This window comes from Notolabrus celidotus, chromosome 16 (assembly GCF_009762535.1).
Source record: "Notolabrus celidotus isolate fNotCel1 chromosome 16, fNotCel1.pri, whole genome shotgun sequence".
Taxonomy (NCBI): Eukaryota; Metazoa; Chordata; class Actinopteri; order Labriformes; family Labridae; genus Notolabrus; species Notolabrus celidotus.
In genome coordinates this window covers 21,343,615-21,363,948 of record NC_048287.1, presented here as the reverse complement: position 1 = coordinate 21,363,948, position 20,334 = coordinate 21,343,615, and the positions used below count along the sequence as shown (strand labels likewise).

General features: G+C 42.5%; 1 protein-coding gene across 2 annotated transcripts in view; it reads left to right on the top strand.

Moving 5' to 3' along the window:
* rbms3 (RNA binding motif, single stranded interacting protein) overlaps nucleotides 1–20,334 on the top strand; it is a 361,699-nt gene that overhangs the window by 256,806 nt on the left and 84,559 nt on the right. For both annotated transcript variants that reach the window (XM_034704063.1, XM_034704064.1), the window contains 2 exons: nucleotides 9,447–9,604; nucleotides 19,075–19,154. In XM_034704063.1, the coding sequence (XP_034559954.1) occupies nucleotides 9,447–9,604; nucleotides 19,075–19,154 (238 nt within the window). The remainder of the gene's footprint in view (nucleotides 1–9,446; nucleotides 9,605–19,074; nucleotides 19,155–20,334) is intronic.

Below are 20,334 nucleotides of genomic sequence, written 5' to 3'. Positions count from 1 at the left end.
GAGAATTGGTAAAACAAAGCCCCACCGCTGTGTTAGCATACTCAAAGGCTCAATAATGTATCACCCATTTTTGTTCCCTGCACAGCATCTATCATCCCGGCATAATACAGAGCAGCCAGAAAGCCATTTTCCATAAGCAGTAATAGGACAAAGATTGACAGTGTGTGCATGGCTGTGTGAGTTGTACGCATGTATGGGATGTGGTGCTGTTCAGGAGCCCAGTGTGTGTAATTATGTGAGTGAATGAGTGTGGATCTTAAAACCAAACTAAACACCTCAGCGCCTCTGGGCTGCTAGGACACACTCAGTTGTCATTGGCTCGGATTGCACTCCTGGGAAGAATTCTGCAGCTGAATAATGTGATGTATTAAGCTGTGCTCTGCAGCAACGTATGGTAATTTGTAAGATTTTTATTTAATCAGGTAACATTGTATTCCAGCCAAATGGAACACTGCGTGAGCAAGGTGAGCCTGTAATCTTTTGCTCCCGAGCTTCATAGTCAGCTCTTTTATCTTTCCTATCTTGTGTAAAATTCGTTTTTTAATAAACTTTGGGCGCTGTGACAAAGTTTGAATTACTTTTTGGTGTGAGAATGCAGAGGTTAATTAGTGGGCACAAGCAACCATCTGTTGGTGAGTGGATGATTTTGTAGCAGCTATTAAGAAACTACTGAAGGTGTAGTACAGCAGGTTCCTGCCTGTTAATGTCTTATTAGGTATCAGGTCAGTGTCAATTTAAAATGCCCCCAACACCACTAACTCAGTTTCGAGCACCACAATTAAACTGGTCTTAAGTTACATTACAATAAGGTTTAAATTACTACAAGCATAAGGGAATCAACTGATGTTTGCATGCTTGTGACAAGCCCCAAAATCAACCAAAAGAAAAACAGTTTTCTTTGTGTTTGTCGTATCTTGACCGCCTGTGATGTGTAGATGCAGAAGAAATCTTTGTGACACTGGCTTGCTTGTTTAGTAATGCATTTATTACAAGAAAACAATACCAGTATTGGACAAGCACTACTGAATGCCTGGAAGACACCATGTCAATCTGTTACTTGCCATTTGCACATCTAGTCTTTTATTGTATTGTCCTTGGCTTTGCTGACTTAAGGGCCGCAAAACTTATCCCTGCAAGTCACAAAACAGGAAGGGGGTCTCAATCTAAATGTCCTTGAGAGTCTGAGACAACATAGATTTCTCCTTGACTTGTTTTATGTCAGTTACTTATTTTATGTCAGATACTTCATGTTAAATCGATCTAAATCATCCCATTTTATTTGAAAAACTACAACCAAATGCCCTGACAGTTTGCAGCAGAGTAGCGGAGATTCTCATAACACCCTTATCTTCTAACATCCTCATTAATGTATTCACTGCAGGTTTTGATTTAAACATTCACTGCTCCCCATTTTTCTCTGGAGAATTTTTCAGAAATTAGCTTAAAGTTTGCTCACCACTATTATTGTAAATCATTATTCAAACTCTCTGTATAACCACTCTGACACTCATGAATGTACATGCCAATGTGCCAAAAGCACCAAGAGTGACTCTAAATAATTAATCATAGGAAAGATACTATTCGCAAAAGTTTTAATGCAATACCTTGAGCACAGAGAGCCGTATGCTTATAAGTTTACATTCACCACCAAAGACCTTCTTAAGTGTTTTGGGCTGTCTGCTCAGACACAATATGGTAATTGAATTGAAAATAGCTGTCCTGGATTGATGGCACACATCCTGTCCACAGTTCTTTGTTTCCAACAGAAGGTTTGAATAAGGGATGTAGATTTCATCAGACTCCCCGTTGAGCAGCAGAAGGACCTCACGCCCTACCAGCTTGTGTTTAGCCAACTTTCTTTTGCTTTGTAACACGCTGTTTTGTGACTGAGCATGTCTAGGTCAGAGACATTTGTGCATATGTGGGGTTATAATGTGTGTTTGTACATCGTAGCTTGTTTGATAGGATAAGATCAGACTAAGAGAGACTCTTTGAACCTTATATTATTCCTGTGCTCATGAATTCCTCTGTACTAATGCAGGATATGTAAATAAGCTGATGTTTGTTTTTACTTTATTGCACTTAAAAGCTCCTGTGTTTTTTTTTTATCTGCTTATGGGACAGCCTGATATTAATATTGATGCTTTTGTATGACCCATAAAACCAAACAAGACCACCACCAACAAAACAGATAACTTCCATATAGTTATTTCTAATGTCTTAAACCTCAGGTGGGGGGGAAGATGTCAATCAAGTTCCTGAACTGCATGCTACCGTAACAGCTTCTTTTTTTTCACATTTTCTATTGCAGTGATTTCTTCTTTTTTTTTTTTTAAGTTATATTTTTGGGCCTTTTTGCCTTTATTTGATAGGGCAGCTGAAGAGAGACAGGAAATGTGGGGAGTAGAGAGTGGGGGAAGACATACAGGAAATGGTCCACCGGCCTGGAATCGAACCGGCGACCCCTGTTACGAGGACTGTAGCCTCTGTATGTGAGGCCCTTAGACCGCTAGACCACCAGTGCCCCATATTGCAGTGATTTCTGACCAGTGTTCCCTTTTTTTTTAACTAAAATAATGCAGGATGGGATGTTTTTTTTCAAAACAGTTACGACTTACACATATGTAGGACCCTGCTTTGTCCACAGGGGGCGCAAAAATCAACACAAACTTGAAAGCCCTTCACAGTAGCTCTAAAATGTCCTGTAAATTGCTGCAGGCACAAACAAAATCACATTAATATTGTTCTAAAATGAAAAAAATATGTTCACCAGGATACATTATGTCACACAAAAGGGAGGGCTATTACACTGAATATCAGCATGGCTGTCATTCGTTCATTGTCTTCTAATGAGGCCGTTATTCGAAGGCACTAGGCCCCAGGCAACTTGACTGGAACTGGCCTGTTGCCAACCAGCACACAGATATTGTCTAGCACTCTTTCTACTTTGTGTTTTAACATGACAGAACACCCGAATCAGAGTGATACATATAGCAGACAGTCCTATAGTCACTATGCTCTTTGTCGGTGCTCATGGAATGCCTCTTGCCGAATAACATTAATAAAACAAATTGTTGAATTAAATCTTCTTCAGCTGCCTTTTTGAATGACACTTTACAGGAGGCCTACAGAAAATAGCAGTTATAACATATAGTTGATGCGATAAGTCGGTAGTCACTCTGGCCTTTACTCAATGTTCAGCACAGTAAAAGAACGACAAACTAATAGACTGTTTCTGCTTTTTTGCTGTCTGATTTGCTGTTGGATCTAAGCATGTCGAGTATCAAGTGTTGTGTTCTTAAGTTTATCTTTGTGTTCCATGTGAGTTCTGTTGCAGTACCCTATTAAGACGGTGCTATCACCGAGCCTGCAAAGTAAACTCTAGGATCTGGTTGGGGTTTGAAGTGGAGTGTCACAGAGGGGCTGGATACAGACAGAATGGCAAAGTGTCGAGAAAGCGTTTGAGGACAGCCTCTACAAAGAGAAAAGTAGAGTGATCCCGCCATCCGCTCATCAGTGGCTGTAGAAAAATGTTGAGAAGCTCTCATCAAAGGGCAGTAAGCGGCCCGCCTGACTTCTCCTGCTGTTGTCTGACCAGCTGACTAGCCGGCTGACAGAATGATAGCTCCTTTGTAGTGCTACCTTTTTGTCTCTGAATTTTCTGGCTCCTCACAAATTAAACTCAAGTGTTTGAAGTGAGTTGATGCACTCATACGCTTCCCCCTCAATCCCCTTATGCCTTCCTTCCACTTGGTTGGCCTGCTTGTCTTTTTTTGAATGCGTTTTGCAGACTCAGGCTCCCACAGCAAGATCTGAGCACAACCTATATACAAGAGCGCAAGAAAAGCTCCCTCTGGCATCTGCAAACATGTCAGCAACACATCCTTACAGCAGCAGCAGCAACACAACAACTACTGCTTCCTTGCAGTTTCCTACAACCAGACAACATGGAACCCCATTGTCTTTTGATTTAATTGTGCTGCTTCAGGCTGCTGGTTAGTCACACAACAGGCCATAGAGGCACACCTGGGGGCGAATTAATTTTGTGGTGCAGTAACAAGGGTAAGCTTCCACAGTTTACACATGCAGACAATACTGTAGAGTGTATACCAGTTTGTTGAGTAGCATCTGAAAGTTCTGTAGAGCCGATTTCCTGTACAGCTCCACTCCCTAAAAGAGCTGAATGGATGAAAAAGGAGGGGAGGAGTGAAAGAGTTTGGACGTAAAGCAATAGTGGGGGTCAAGAACAACACCAGAAATGAGTTGATGGAAAAGAAAGGGGAAAAGACATGTTTCCACAAAAATACCAAGAACCTAATAGTTCTTACAAAGTACTTAAAGGTTCCTCCATCCCAGTATTGTCTGTGTTTCTTGTGTCAGGCCCCATAAAGTCAGGGAAATGTGTTTTTTGTTATTTGAAACGCCGCACCAGTATAACACAGTTTTACAAAAGTTACACCCATGGTAATTTTTTGTTTATCGTCGGTCAATCAATAAGATCTTAAAGATCTCCTGTGAGGAACTTTCAGTTTGTGCTGCTCAACCGGTCATCTGAATGCTGCTAGTACTAAACTATTTACAAATATTCAACACTGCAAGGCCCACCCCTAAAGCACTTGAAAGTGCCACCCTTGGAGCAGGGACATTTTGGGTGGTAAAATAGAATTCCTTTTAATCTATTTTGACCCTTGTCCCTGTAGTAAGAACACGTTGAGTACCTTCCAAAAGTTCCTAGTCCTGAAGGAAAGTCGTTGCAGTGGAAATGCATGAAAAATAGAAGGGAGACAGCTGGAGTGTGTTGAAGAAAAATGAGTTATTGCCAAAAAGAGTAGAAGGGTATAGAGAGGTTATAAAGAGGTCGGAGGTGTGAAAGGGGGATAAAAAAGATGAGAATTTGGAAGATATAGTTTGAGAAAAATGTTGACAAGACAAAGAGGGCAGCCCCGAGCCGCAACATGGCTTTAGATTCAATGCCTCCAGTCAAGACATATATCTATCTGTCTAACTTTTATCTCTTAAATGGATACAGCCCTGAGAGCCCCATAGGCAGGACGTGAGACATCTAACGTTTGACGTCTCTTTTTCCCTCAAGCTTTGTCAAAAGGCAACAAGGGCTTCCTTTAATGTGTTCAATCGGGCTGTCATGTCAGCTGTCTTTCTCTCCAGCTCCCCCTTTCTTGCCTTTTCACTCTTTCACCCCTCGCACCATGATCCATAACTCCGATTTCCTCTCCTATTTTTGATCCTTCAGATCCTTTCCCTTTTCCTACTAATACCTACCCCCTCCTCCCCCTGTAGCATAGTAATGTTCTCAGAAATTACAGTGAGGTAAACAGAGCAGGGTGTTGAAATGAAATAACAGCTACAGGGTTGTCAGCTCTAGCGAGGGGGCCATCCGTCAGTGGGAAATGACACGTCTGCTACCTCCCCTCCTACTCCTCCTCCTGTCACACACACACACACACACACACACACACACACACACACACACAGTTAGATTCCTCCTGTCCTCCTTGTGGCAAGGTGAAGGAATTAAGCTCATCAAAGGCCCAGCGCAGCCTGAAGCCTTTCCATTAGCCTGCTACAACACTGGTCAATGGTGAGGGGACACATTCTCCTGGGAAACATACGCACATTAAAGGAAAAAAGGCAGAATTACAGTATTTGATGGAACAAGCGCACATGAATAATTACTCCGTGATCGGATATATGCACAGGTACACACACACTCACAGACCTCAATTACCGTTTCATTCATAGCCTGACAGCACAGCGTGTGCAAAGGCTGACATTAAAGGAAATTAAATCTCCTGGTGGAATGGGCCAGCCCGTCTCACCTCCCGTCAAAACGCTCCCATTTTCCACTCCTCCCCATATAACCTTCTCATGTGGGTATTTAGGGCTTTGTGGTGCGGAACGTCATCAAAGAGGAGAACTCAGCCCCGCGTATAGATGAGGCCTCCCTGTGATAATCCCCGAGCAAACGTAGCCCTTCGCTATTTGCCTGCGCGCACACAAATTACCGCCTCACGTTCCGTCCCTCTCCTTTCACTGCATGTACCGTCACATGCTTACAGGCGAAAGTGCTTCCATTCAAAAGCACACGTGCACACTCACGTATAAACTCGGGTATCATTGGCTTAGCCCAGTGAGTGAGTCAGTCAGTCAACTCTTTGATCCAGACCTCCTGTCTGCATTGGAATACGAAGCCTGTTTGACATAATCCTAAAAAACATTGCCTCTCTTAACGGGAGAAACTCAAAGAAAAGCACAGCTGCCTGGCTACACACACCAAAGGGACTTAGCAGGAGAGTGACACGTGTACAGTAGATTTTTACGGGCAGATTTAATTAAGCCTCATTCACTGCCAAATCCTGTGTTATACAAACGCTTGTGAGCCCTTTCTCCAATTGCTTCAAAACGCATAAATGTGACAAACCTACCGTAGAAGGGAGGGGAGAAGGAGTTTAGTTTGCCCCGAGAAGTTAGGTAATTGAGCTGCGTTTTTTTTTCTCCTGCTTTTTACGTCTGCTTTCTCCCAAAGGCTTTAATCAGATCAAACATGTCCTGTCAGATAAGACGGCTAATTAATCAGGGGAGGGACCCCTCTACTCCTCTGACAGACGGAGAGATGAAGGCAGGTGGAGGCACTTCCTCTCCTCCTCCTTAACCTCTTCCTCCGCTGTCAAACAGAAAGCAAAACAAGACACAGAGAGACAGCGTTGCCTGTGGCAAACCGCAGAGAGTCTGTAAAGGTTCTCAACGGCAGTGTTTACATGCAGGCTGCTGCAACTGAAGTGTCTCAGCAAACCCCCCCACAGAGAAGATGACAGACTTGTGGATTGAAGTTGCTGTTAACAGCTCTGCATATATGCGTGTGAAATGGATCAGTGAAAATTCACTTTCCTCATCTTATTTTAGGCGTTTATTTGAGGCAAAATCAAGTGAAGTCAAAGTAAAGTGGTGCTTTTCACAGATCACAAGACTGTGTGGAGTAGGGAAGAAATTGTATCTTCTACTTGCCCTTGCTTTTCTTCTTCTTTTGTGTTGCAAGGTTTATGAGACTGGACTTGGCTCATCCAACCAACACACTCCGGACTTATGAAACTGACAGTATTCTTCAACTTTAATATCAATCTATACACTTTATAGAATTTATGCGCTACACTGCTATTGTTATTCAGAAGAAATCCTCAATCTTCCTTATAAAACATAATAGATCCAAACCATCACAGAGATCATTGCCTTTCAAAGGCCCTCCACTTCATTATTGATCCAAACTGAGTTAAAATGTGCCCATCTTGAAAGATGGGCTGTGATTAAATGTGAGAAGGGAATTTGAACCAATTTTTTTCCCCCTAAACACTAAAAAGAGTGAGTGATATTGAGTGAGTACATGCATATTATAAGGGTATCACTGTTGGGGGTGCGAATTAGAAACCTGGATTATCCTTCTCTTTAGGGTTTGCAGAAACCTGGGTACCCAGGGTAGTACCATGGCATGTAATCATTCTATCCAGGTCTCTGAACATTCTTTATACACAACAAAGTGACATACCGTGTCATGTGCGAAGACGCTAAAATGATCGTGCTCATATTTTGGTGAACGGTGAACTGAACCGCTCACGGGAAAGTGAGAGTTGTTCACTCTGAAGGCAGCGAAGGACAGCTTACATTCCAGGAGCATCGGAGAGCTATCGATAGTTACAAAGGGCTGTTTTGTCAGTAGCCAAAGTCAGATTTACGGCACCTGACAGGCATTCGGCATGGCTTATGCTTCTAGCAATCCAAATGTAGTAAGCGGTACCTGTGAAGCTAGCTGTTGTGAACATTTAAAGGAGTTTTATGAACGAATCAGGACAGATTCCAATGGGCGAACAACTGGTATGGTGTCACAGAGGTAAAGCTTTTTGAGAATGGAGAATAATTTACTTTTAGTGTTTGTTCAATGTTTCTTTAGCCATTTTATTTTAGGGGATTTTCCCTGTGTATTTGGGTGTTAGAGTCTGATTTTTTAGTCAAATATTCAGTGGACAGAATGTAGTTATATGTGTGTTTAATACGTTTTCAAAGCAGCAGGTTTTTTTCTGTGTTTTCCTTAATCTGGACTTTCTTTGTCTTTTATACCCAATATCTGTCTATGATTCTATAATAGAATACAATAAATCATGTAGTTTAGGAAATGTCACTGATTGAGGGCTTGGGACTGGAGCAGAGGAGGCTCTACTGAAAAATAATTTAGGTGCAGCCAAAAAAAATGAGTTCACTTTTAGTGTTAATTAGCTCAACACTAGTGACATAGATATCAAAATGTAGAAATATTGCTATATGCATCACTTTATCTTCAAAGTATTGCTTTTGCCTTTGTCAGCTATAACTCCATGTGTTCCTCACTGTTGTGGGATAAAAGGTTTGGAGTTGTAGATGTTAGATACAGAGAAGATTTAATGAACGAGAGCCGGTTATAGATCAGAATCTGGCCGTCTGCCTGATTAGGTAGTTCACTCCCCACCTAAGTGGGAGGCTGGATTGTTTGCAATGTAATACCCTGTAAAAGAATATTCTAATGTGCATCATAAACAATACATAATGAAAGATAAGGATGACATAATGTACTATGATCGGTGATTTAAAGCCTAAGTGACTTGTGGCATAGACGGATGGATAGCTGCTTTATTCGAATGGTGGCTGCTTAGTGGCTCAGTGACTGATTGACCGCGGGGGCCGGCCTGCTGTTTCCAGCTGTTCTCTTGCAGAGCTCGCAGGGCCCTCTGCTACCTCAGGCTCAGCCCACCACCAGCTGTGCAGCTTCACCTAGCTAGCAGCAGCCTCTGGGCACTACAGAGAAAACGCTGTTCTACAGCACACACTACACAGCCTCTCTCTCTCTCTCTCTCTCTCTCTCTCTCTCTCTCTCTTTCTCTCTCTCTCTCTCTATCTCTCTCTCTCTCTCGCTCTTACTCCCTTTTTCTCAATCTTTAATCTTAACACTTAAAATTGAAGAAAAAGAAACACCCAGAGGACTCCATACAAGCTTTTTAAAATATGTACAGTATGGAAAATGTTAATCTAGACCTGTGTCATGATAGTTATTTCCGCTCACGCAAATCCATAATGTAGCACACACCCTCAGTTTCACACACACACACACACACACACACACACACACACACACACACACACACACACACACACACACACACACACACACGCTCAGGGACACAGTGAACTAGTGATGCATCTTTATTTCATGTGAGCATACAAATGTGTGAGTCTAGAAGGCCAAACGTCATGTGAGTTCACTCAGAGTTTGGTTCCACTTTTGGCAGCATTATGACGTGTAACACTTTGATGACTCACGACACACAGCTGATGCATGTTTGATTGTTCTTCAGATTCTTGTTGATACATTCTGTCTTCTCTTTTTTTTCCTTTTGGCTTTGCAGCAACAGGAGCAGGACCCCACCAACCTGTACATCTCCAACCTGCCAGTGTCGATGGATGAGCAGGAGCTGGAGAACATGCTGAAGCCTCTGGGTCACGTGATCTCCACAAGGATACTGAGGGATGCCAACGGGGTCAGCAGAGGAGTCGGCTTTGCAAGGTAAACTGATGAGATGGAGGCATCAGATCAGAATCAGGCACAGTGATCAATAGGTTATCCTGCTGTTATCATTCATTTTTAATCAATGGATTACAACAGATTTTTGTATTTTTGTAACATTGCCTTGACTTTAGTGAAAGCACACAAAAAACGCTTTACAGGTACACACCTGTGGTCCTATTTTTAACACGCTGGATTTAATCGTCATTCCATTTGCTGTATGATTTTTAAAGATCCTTCTGAGGATCCTTACGATTTCATCTGTTCATTTGTCAGTTTTTGTTAAAAGAAAGTGCTGGTCAGCAAGCAAGCAGGCTTTTTCCACTTGACATTGCCACCCTAAGTATTACATCGCCAGGCAAGCATGGGAATACTTTGAAAGAGGATATGGGGCAATGAAAAAAATACTTTTGGAAAAGCGGGTAAAAAAAAATAGAACAATTTTGAGGTGTATTCTTTTATTTTTGATTCTGAGATTGGAGTCAGTATTCAAACTTTTTAACTCAGAAGTCAATTCTTAAACTCAGAATTCAGATTTTTTTCCCCCTCATAATTCAGAAATACAGTCAATTGGGTTTGATCTTCATTTTATTATTATGCCACATATTTGCGGTGTAATGCAACTCAAACAATTATGCAGACCCTTATGTGTGTCATAGAAAATCACTGCCAGATAAATCTTTATCTCATGTAAATTCTTCATAGCTCTTCGCCTCAAATTCAACAGAAAACTACTTAGCATCACCTTACTCTTTAAAACAATAGTTCCCAGCCCCCCAGAGGACCCTCACTGAAAAATGTGATGCTTTGCTATCAAAAATAAAGAAACATTTTAATATTCTTTTTATATATATATATACATATATATTTTGGGGCGTTATGCCTTTATTTGATAGGACAGCTGAAGACAGACAGGAAATGTGGGGAGTAGAGATCGGGGGAAGACATGCAGGAAAAGGTCGTGGCCAGGAATCGAACCGGCGACAAAAAAAGCTATGAAAAGCTATGTTTTTTCTCTCTAGTACCAAACAAGATTCAAATCCACTTGCAATATTTTTCCAATATTTCTTAAGTAATACTTTGTGACATTGTGTCAATAAAATACTGCAAAGCAGAATACCCCCCCCACAGTCCTAATGTACATGTTAGTACATGCCCTGGTTTACTGACACTCTAATTACTGTGTACATGCCATAGACTGTAAAAAATATGGACGTAGTATCCGTGACGTCACCCATCTGTTTCTGAAGAGCTGTTCTGAGACCAATCGGCTGCGGCAGCCATATTGCTTCTGTCGAGCCAGTGTGACGTAAAGAGGCGGGCTTTGAGCCTCCTAGCCAACAGCTGCAGTGTTCCCACAGGCAGCTGTGCCTCTCATTGGAAGACTGGTAATCTCAATATCTTCGAAATTGCCGAATTAGAAAAAAACTCACCCCCCTCACAGTGAGAGGACGTCGAGAAATTAGCTATTCAGACTACACTCATCTTTTTTACCAGGCTGTAAACATGTTTATTAATGCTGCAAAGATCTTCTTTTCCCCATTCATGTGTATGTGACTTCCGGTACTTCCGGAGCCAGCCTCAAGCGGATCCTCGATGAACTGCAGCTTTTAACACTTCCGCATTGACTCATATTCTTAGACCAGAGGTTGACGCTTGGTACATGCACACATTCACTCTCAATAGACACTTGTTAGATGAATCCTGTCTTTAGGCTGTAGCAACTTTGTAAGGTGATTTGTTTGGCAGTGTGTCTGCTGGTGGATAAGTTTGTTGGTGTCCATGCGTTTGCACAAGTGTGTGTGTGTGTGTGTGTGCGCCTGTGCATTCACACACATTCATGGACACCAGCAATTATCTGCATGTCCTTTCAGAATATCCAGGGCTGCTATATTTCCACCAGCAAGCCTACAGCTGAGCAGTTTATTTCTTTTTCTACTTATAAAAGTTTCCACTTCAGCTTGTTAATCCCCCAAAGTCATAAAGCGCTCTGTCCTTGTCCTCGGCAGCCTTCCACCGAGCCCTCATTCCTCTCCACACATGCCTCCTTGTTTACCCAGAGGAGGCCACTGACGGCCACACAACCGCCATCTTGCAGGGATTTTTCTTAATCACCTGCTCTGGCTCAACTCCTCTCCTATTCCCCGCTCTATTACTGAGGGTTACAGCAGGACAGACTAGCGAAAACACACACACCCACGTAGACAGTGTACCAGCTTTCACACGTAGACACACACACACACACACACAGGTAGGCAGCCTCCTGCGGACCAACAAGCAGAGCACAGCAACAACCTGCCACAAGCCACCTGTTCAAGCAGCCCTCGGTAAGAGGGGGAGGAGGAGGAGATGTGATGGAAAGGGAGAATGAGACGGCGGGCGCAGGAGAGAGAGGGACAGGAGTGTGAAACAAGGGCTGGGTAAAAAGAACTAATCATAGAGGTTATTATGAAGAAGGGAGAGAAGGTGAGGGCGGCGTGAGACCAAGAAAGATTGACGAACTGAAAGTACATCTACGAAGTGTAAAAAGTGGTGTTATGTTAGAATAAAAACTAATAAAGACATGAAGGTGAAACGTATAGAAGGTTATATTGTATGTGTGTGCATTAATGAGTTTAAGAGAAAGGAGGAAAAAGACATTCAGATAATGACGAAATGTTTTATGATGTTGAGCTGTTGCAGCCGTGTCAACAGACGGATGGACAGACAGCTGTGGAGGGCTGGGCCATGAGGGGCATTAGAGAGAGTAAACTGAGCTAAGTGTTTGTGGGCCGATCCATTACTGTTATCAGGGCCCATTACTCCAACCCCAGCACTAATCATTGCAGACAGGAGCACCTGATGCCATTAACCAGCAGCACACAGAGAGCCTGCATCACTTCCCTTTACCTACCGAGCTGTTTCCCTTACCGACCAACACACAGACTAACTGCCCCGTTTGTTTCCCCAACAGCCAGTCGGCCTTATTTACTCCTTATCTACGCACCTGCTTTCTGTCGGCATACCTGCAAGAATAATTGAAGGAAAGATGGCATGGAATTGAAAAGGAGGGAAATGATGAAGGACCAGAGTAAAAATAAAACCAAGGAGCAGCGTATAGTATCAATCATCAAACTCTCATTATTTTTAAACGGACAGCTAAAGTAATCACAAAACAGCTTTTGTCTTGAAAATGCAGAAAAAGGTTCAAAGCTGATTCAGACACTGCCTCCTGTGAACATCTGATATATAATGGAAAAGACCCTTGTTAAGAGATATGGGATCCTTTTTGGGGGTCCTGGTCTGAACCCCCTGGCTTGGCAAGAGCCTTTCTGTGGAGAGTTTGCATGTTCTGCCAGTGCATGTGTTGGCTCTCTCTGGCATCCTCCCACAGTCTAAAGACAGGCTTGTTAGGTTAATTGGTCACTCTAAATTGTCCGTAGGCGTGGTTGTTTGTCTCTAAGTGTTGGTGCTGTAAACGGCTGGCCACCTGTCCAAGGTGTACCCAGCCTCTCGCCCAATTACAGCTGGGTTGTGCCCCATGTCTTCGAATAAGAAAAAGCGGTATAGATGATGGATGGATGGATGGATGGATGGATGGATGGATGGATGGATGGATGGATGGATGGGTGGATCAATCAATCACATGCAACTCAATCAAATCACAACAAATATTATCCCAAGATGCTTAATAAACAGAGCAGGTCTAGACCGTACTCTATGTTCAATTATTAACAAAGACCCATCAATACAGGATAAGATCCAGTCCCATCTTACAGACAGAACTCAGTCTGATCTCATTTTGATTCACCATGAGCAGAGCACTTTGCAGCAATTAGCTAGTTACAGTGGCAAGGACAAACTTCCTTTCAACAGGCAGGAACCTCAAGCAGAACCAAACTCCTGTTAGACAGCCAGGACCGAGTTGGGGTTGGAAAGAGGGATGAAGAGAGAGATGATAGTAGTGAGATGGATAGTAGAAGTTGTTGAAGCTGGAGGGTGGAATGTCCACAGCAGCAGGTCGTCTACGGCAGCGACTCAGAGGAACCTACGAGACAAGGGAGCTCAGGTATTCCTAACCATAGTAAGGTCTATGGTCAGTACCTTCAAGGTGACAGGGGAAGATAAAGTAAGTGAAAGCCTATAGCAACATAACTAAGAGCTGGTCCAAGCTGGAGCCAACCCTAACTATAAGCTTTATGTAGAGAGGGTGTCTGCCTCCCCGGGAGGACCTCATGGACCCTGACTGGTAGATGATTCAAAAGGAGAGGTGCCTGATAACTGAAGGCTCAACCTCCCATACTATTTTTAGAGACTTTAGGTTCGACAAGCAGGCCTGCATGTTGGGAGTGTAGTGTTCTAGAGGGGTAGTAGGGCACTATGAGCTCTTGGATTGATGCATGGATGCATGGATGCATGGATGCATGGATGGATGGATGGATGGATGGATGGATGGATGGATGGATGGATGGATGGATGGATGGATGGATGGATGGATGGATGGATGGATGGATGGATGGATGGAACCTATTTTTAAAACACGCCTAAGATAAACCCAGTAGTACTGGAGTCCTACTCAAGCATGACTTGTGACTCAACTTGGACTCCAACACTGATGACTCAGACTTGGACTTGGACTCAAACATTGACTGCATTAGGGCTAAAAAGTTGAAGAGAAGGACTCAGATTGAGGTATAGATATAGACGGATTATATCTGTCAATCCTTTTGTGTAAGGCCTGAATCATTTATCTAGTTTTAAGCAAGCTGGCACATGTGTTCACCAAGTGGCGACCTCTAGCATTGAGAAAAGAAGCCAATAGGGAGGAGTAAACATCAGCAGTTCCATCAGTGACCACTTGAGGCTAGCTCTCCTATAATTTAACACGGGCCAATTTTTACAACCCAATCCAACATTTTTACAGCCTTTATTCATAGAAACTCTTGTGCAACCATGTTTATGTGTAGCTGTGTGTGTCTGTGTGTGTGAACATGGATTAGTAGGATAATATGAATCTGTGCTTACATGCATACAGATTTTATGCAAACATGTCCTCACTGCAAATTCAATTCAATGATTCTCCCCTGGCCTGGGGGTTTATTGGTAAGCCAAATCATATCCACAAACAGAGTGCCAATACAGCTGAAAGAACAAGTCATTATTTATTTTCCAATACATGGAATAACAGATCAATCATTCGAATAAAGGGAGACATTTAGAGGAAAAAAAACCTACTTCTTAGTTTGTTTGTTTGTTAGTGCTGTGATCAGTATTCCCTTGCAGGTTTTGCAAAGTCAGCTGTGTGAGATGCACTTTTTTGACCCCAGCAGCTATATTGCAGCTCAACATATTTCACTGGATTCGTAAAATCAAGGAACTCATACAATGCAATAGAAAAAAGCTGGCCTGTTTGCATTAAGTACTGAAATATTCAGAATGTAATGCACACTTAAACTGATATTGAGCTTTATGAGTGAAACAGTTTTAGATGGCTGTGTGTCGGTGACTTGGCTGGCTACTCCAATCATAATTTTTGCCTTGCAAACTGTTGGAATCAGCTCTTTCCTCAGGAGACAAGGACAGGCCAAACTTGAGTTAACATCTTTGAAAAGTTCTCATCTATCATGGCTTCAGAGAGAGAGAAAGATACTAACTTAGTACTTACTGAAATGTGTCCTTAGCACTTACTATCAGGGACTGAAAGCTGCCTTAGATGTCCTAATATTTGCAGTTTTCCCCCCTTACTTTACTTTAAAAGCTCTTTTTCACCCAAGAATCAATTGATACATACTTTCTGGGATGCAGTTAACTTATCACTGCTTGTGTTCAGATATTTAACATTTGACAACTCCAGTTTCTTACTTTGAATGAAAATTTAAATTGTAAGAAGCTTCCTTTTTTGAAATGTAAGCCCTACCCAGGTCCTTAATATGGGCTCTTTGAGTTAATTGAATGACAGTGTCTTTGCTCATCTTATTTTCAGTACTTGAGTGCTATTGATGTGTTAAAGGCCAGTTGTCTGGTTCGTGATCACCTCCGTCACACTGGCTGGTTAATACTCTTCCCAAAACTCTACGAGGTCAGAAAGAAAAGAGGAAGACAGAGGGGGAGAAAAGGGTGCATGCAGGGTCAGAGAGAGATGGATGATGCCAGGAAGTGTGAAAGATTACATATTCTAAAAAGAGAAGTAGGCAGAGGGAAAGGGAGAAAGATGTGCATGTGGACAGGGCGTAACAGAGAAACAAAAGGAAAAGGAGGGCACGAAAAAAGTGAGAGGGATGGGGCGGGAGGGAGCGGGGGGTAACGGTGAACGATGGAGGAAATAACCAAGGTTGAAAGACGGGGAGGAATGAGAGAGACGTCAAAAAGAAGAGGTGCAGACGGGCCGGGAGTAAGATGGATGGGACGGAGAGAGCGATAAAGAAGCTGTGGTGAAAAAAGAAGGATGAAGGTGGAGATGCAAGAAGGATGAGAGACGGAGGACAGAAAAGTGAGAAGCTGACAGGATGATATGAGTGTTCTAGATGGAGAGAACGAATAAAGTATGAAAATAGGGAAAGCACTGAATTCTGCAGAATACAAGAACACATTACCATAAACACAGACACAGCAATAACACAAGCCTCTGTTTAAACACTACCTTATTTCAATATGAGTCAACTTCAACTTAACCAGTTTGTTTTGCAGTTAATAAGTATGTTGATAGTGATCAGTCCACCACTTCAGTATAGACAGATTTTGCACCAACATTGATGGTCCTCAAGATGATTCCTACAAACTTTCAGACAGATCCCCAAACTTTTCATTTAATGCCAATCTCAGGTTGAGTTTTTGGCATTTAGCGAAATACCCTGATAACTGCAGGACAAAATAACAAGAAATTCTGTGTAGACATCCAAAAAGCCTAAAGGAGGAATCCCAATGGCTTTGCCCTGACTCCTGTATCGCCATTTAACTAATACAGTATGAAATCTCAACATTTACTGGATGTGCTGGCAGGAAAATGTATTCAAAATGTAAGTACTACAGATGACAAATTTGCCTACCGCATCTGAGATTCAAGTGCTTAGCTTTCAGTGACATTTCCCAAATACAATGGAAAGAATTGCCATGAAATTTGGCACATGGATTTATATCCCTGAATTGCAAGAGCTTCAGAGATCTCCTGACATTTTTATGTCGCCCCAGCATTAGGTGAATTCTCACTTGTTCAATACTTCAGTTTATGACGCAGTGGCTCAGAAAGTGATAACATTCATTCATCCCTGCCAACCCTAGCTATACTAGAAATGCGCATTGAAAGCCAAAATACCATTCCATAGTTACTGGGACTCTGATGAGGATGAACCCCTCACCCTGGGGCGTGCAAGGGGTGGCTGGGGCCCACCTCAAAATCTCATTGGCCACCCCAAATGCCACCTCAAAGTCCTAAGCTATGTTTGGCAATTTGCCTTGTCAGATACAAGACTTATGTTAACTGTCAACTATCATCTATCAGTGATGTATTAACAATGCCTTCAGTTGTGACTTTGGACAAACATCTTCTGGATGTTGGAAGGGTTAAGTTGCACATCCATATAGCGGATGGCCCAGGTTCAATTCCAGCCTGCGGCCCCTTTCCAGCATGTCATTCTCCCACTCACCCTCTGGGTTTCCTGCTCTACCCACTGTCCTGCCCAGTATAAGATAAAGGTGTAAAAGCTCCAAATATATAACTTGAAAAATAAAATAAATAAACACAGAAGTAAATAAGCTGTATCATACTAAAATGATAGATGTTGAAGTAGATAGTGAAGACAGAGAAGGAAATGCTGTTAATTTTTTTGTGTGTGCACACATACCCTGGCCACCCCTGTCTATACTTGTACCCTAGTTGGGCCAACCCAATCACAAAAGCGTGGACACACCTGGTAGTACAAATTTTTCTTTCTTTCTAGCAACTAGCACTAAAGCTATCATCTCCCTTCCTGTAATGTGGCTAGCATTCTTCTTTTTTCGTTATTAAATGCAATAATAAACAGCTTTCAGATGTGCCACAGCCACCTTCTGGAGGTAGTATTGTATTACAACCCGGTGTCACAAATAGTTTTTATTTGAGATGAGATAATAGCCGCATGAACTCTTCAGTTTCTTATAAATGAATGACCATTTCACTATTTGAAAGTAATGACTCATCCCTCAGCTGTGCTCTGTTTTTGAATGCAACTGTTTGCCTGTTTCCTCCATAAACTAGAAACTTGTGAAACTTTACACCTCGTTAACATTTGGATGCAGGAATGATAATACAGTCATGTGTAGCTTACAGGGCTAATGGCATGGCTGTATATTTCAAGTCTTGATAATTAATTATATTGAAATGATATCTCTGGATGTGTCGGGGTTTAGTGTAGTGGTTAAAACATGAGCACCCCATTTTCAGAAGCTATAATCCTTGTTGCAGCGGTCACAGGTTCAACTTCAGCCTCAACCCTCTGCAGCATGTGTTCCCCCACTCTCTACTCCCCCACGTTTCCTGTCTCTTCAGCTGTCTTATCTAATAAAGGCAACAATGCCAAATAGGTCACTTTAAAAAAAAAAATACTGGACATGTCACTTTAGAGTTGGTTTGTTGGTAAGAAACCAGCACAAGGGCAGAGTTATATGAAGTCTAAATCAGATGCTAGTAATGACTTTGAGCTGGTGTGTGTTTGTGTGACTTGTATGTAATGATTAGGAATTATATTTCAGGAAAGATATATTCCAACAAGCTCAGATGTCCTTACAAGGTTGCATTTCTCCTCCTAACATGCATTACCTTCGTGTGTTTTGGGATTTTGGACACACCTTTTACATGTTTGGATGTGCAGCATGAATGGGTATTAGTGTCTGTGTACTAATGATGTGAGAGATCAGAGCCCTCCTGCTGGTCAGCTACTCGCCTACAGATGTTTGATCAAGTTGCTGGAAAAAGAGGAGATGAGTCAGACAGCTTCCTGTTCTCTCTCTTTCTCTCTTTCTTGCCTGCAAATCCGAGTCATAACTGCGCATAAGTATGATATTTCTACCTTCTCATACCTTCCTCTCCTGAACCCCTGCCTGTTCTTTTTCCGCCTGTCTTTCTATACTTTGTCTTTTCTATTATGCAGGGAGAAATGCTGCATAAAAGCTCCTTCGCTTCGAGCTCTGAATTTCATTATGAACTTCTGACTCATACACACAATAAGTGCTAACTGCAGACGGACAGACGGACAGACAGACAGACAGACAGACAGACAGACAGACTTACTGCAAAGTCTTATTGGATTCTTTTTACTTTCCACTGTAACAACTTTTCAACTTCTTTTTGTTGTAAATGAATGCAGTGTTTAACTTCCACGTATGCTAGTGCCAAATTGGACCAAGCTTTGTTGATGGTTGGATGAAAAATGATGATACACTGTTATTGATAATCTCCTTATGTGACATAATTAAGTGAATTAATTAACCTATCTGTGTGTCTTTTTGTGTTGCAGGATGGAGTCCACAGAGAAATGTGAAGTAGTGATACAGCATTTCAACGGCAAATACCTGAAAACCCCACCAGGCATTCCAGGTAGGTCTCCTCCTTTTGCTTTACTTTCAGTCATCTGCATCACCCGTTTCCTTACTTTCCTTTCAGGAAAATCCTCACCTTTCAAATAAGAAACTTCCTCTCTAATCCAATTATGGTAATTCCTCATCTCAGATGTGCTAGACAGCTTGATAGATTGTGCACACCCTTGTTTTTGACACCTGAAGCTTGCTGTCGTGGCTGAATAGCTGACGGTTCCATAGGTCTCTTCCTCTCCCTTTCACTTCTTGCTGCTGCAGGCTGGAACTTCTTGGGCAGGAGAAAACCCTCTTAATATTCACACTCATGCCTCTGTGCTGTTCTTTGCAATCTACTTAAGAGCTTGCACTCTCCCCTCTTTTTCCTCTCTTGCTCCTGCTCTCTGTTGCCGTGTCCTTTCTGCCTCCTATCTCTCTTCCCTGCAGTCACCCTAGACAGTGGAACAAGGAGAGAACCTGCAGGGAAAAAAGAGGTTGAAAGAAAGAGTGTCACATAATGGAGACAGATGTGCAGACAAGATTGTACCACATAGTGTGTTAGCACAGAAATTTGTCTTTACTTTGAGTCCGAAAGTCCCCAAAAGTTTTGAACAAAGGGAGACAAAGCATTGGAATTTCTGGAGGCAGCCCAAGTCTCTGAGGGGAGTAAAGGTGGCAGGAGGTGGCTGCAAAAAAAGGAAGCAAGGTGGAAGAAGAGTAAAGATATAAAAGAAAGAGTCAGAGAGAAAGGCCAGGATGAAGTAAAAACATGCTGCCTTAGCACTTCTGGGGCCAGGCGCTGCAGAGCTTGGAGCCTCCTGCGCATCCCAGTAGGACGTGGAGGCCAGACAGGGTGACACTGGAGGGATCTCCTTCACCCCTGTGGCAATTTTATTAACAATACCCACACCTTCATGGAAGCAGACCCATAAATATTCTCCACTATCTAGCTTTCTGGATTTAGAATCTCCATCTACGCTCAGCTGCTGCATAGCCAGCAGCCATTAAAGGCAAGGTGAGTGGTTATATTGAAGTTGAGCCATAATAGGAAACCTTTAAAGCTGTAATATCAGGCTGACCTTCCCCTTTAAGGGTCCATCTCCAGGCTGCTCGGGCTGTATTATTGTTAATGGATTGTTCAGGCTCGTGCCAAGCATGGAGATTTACGGCGCTGATCGAGGAAATCTGTCTGTGGAATTAAGAAT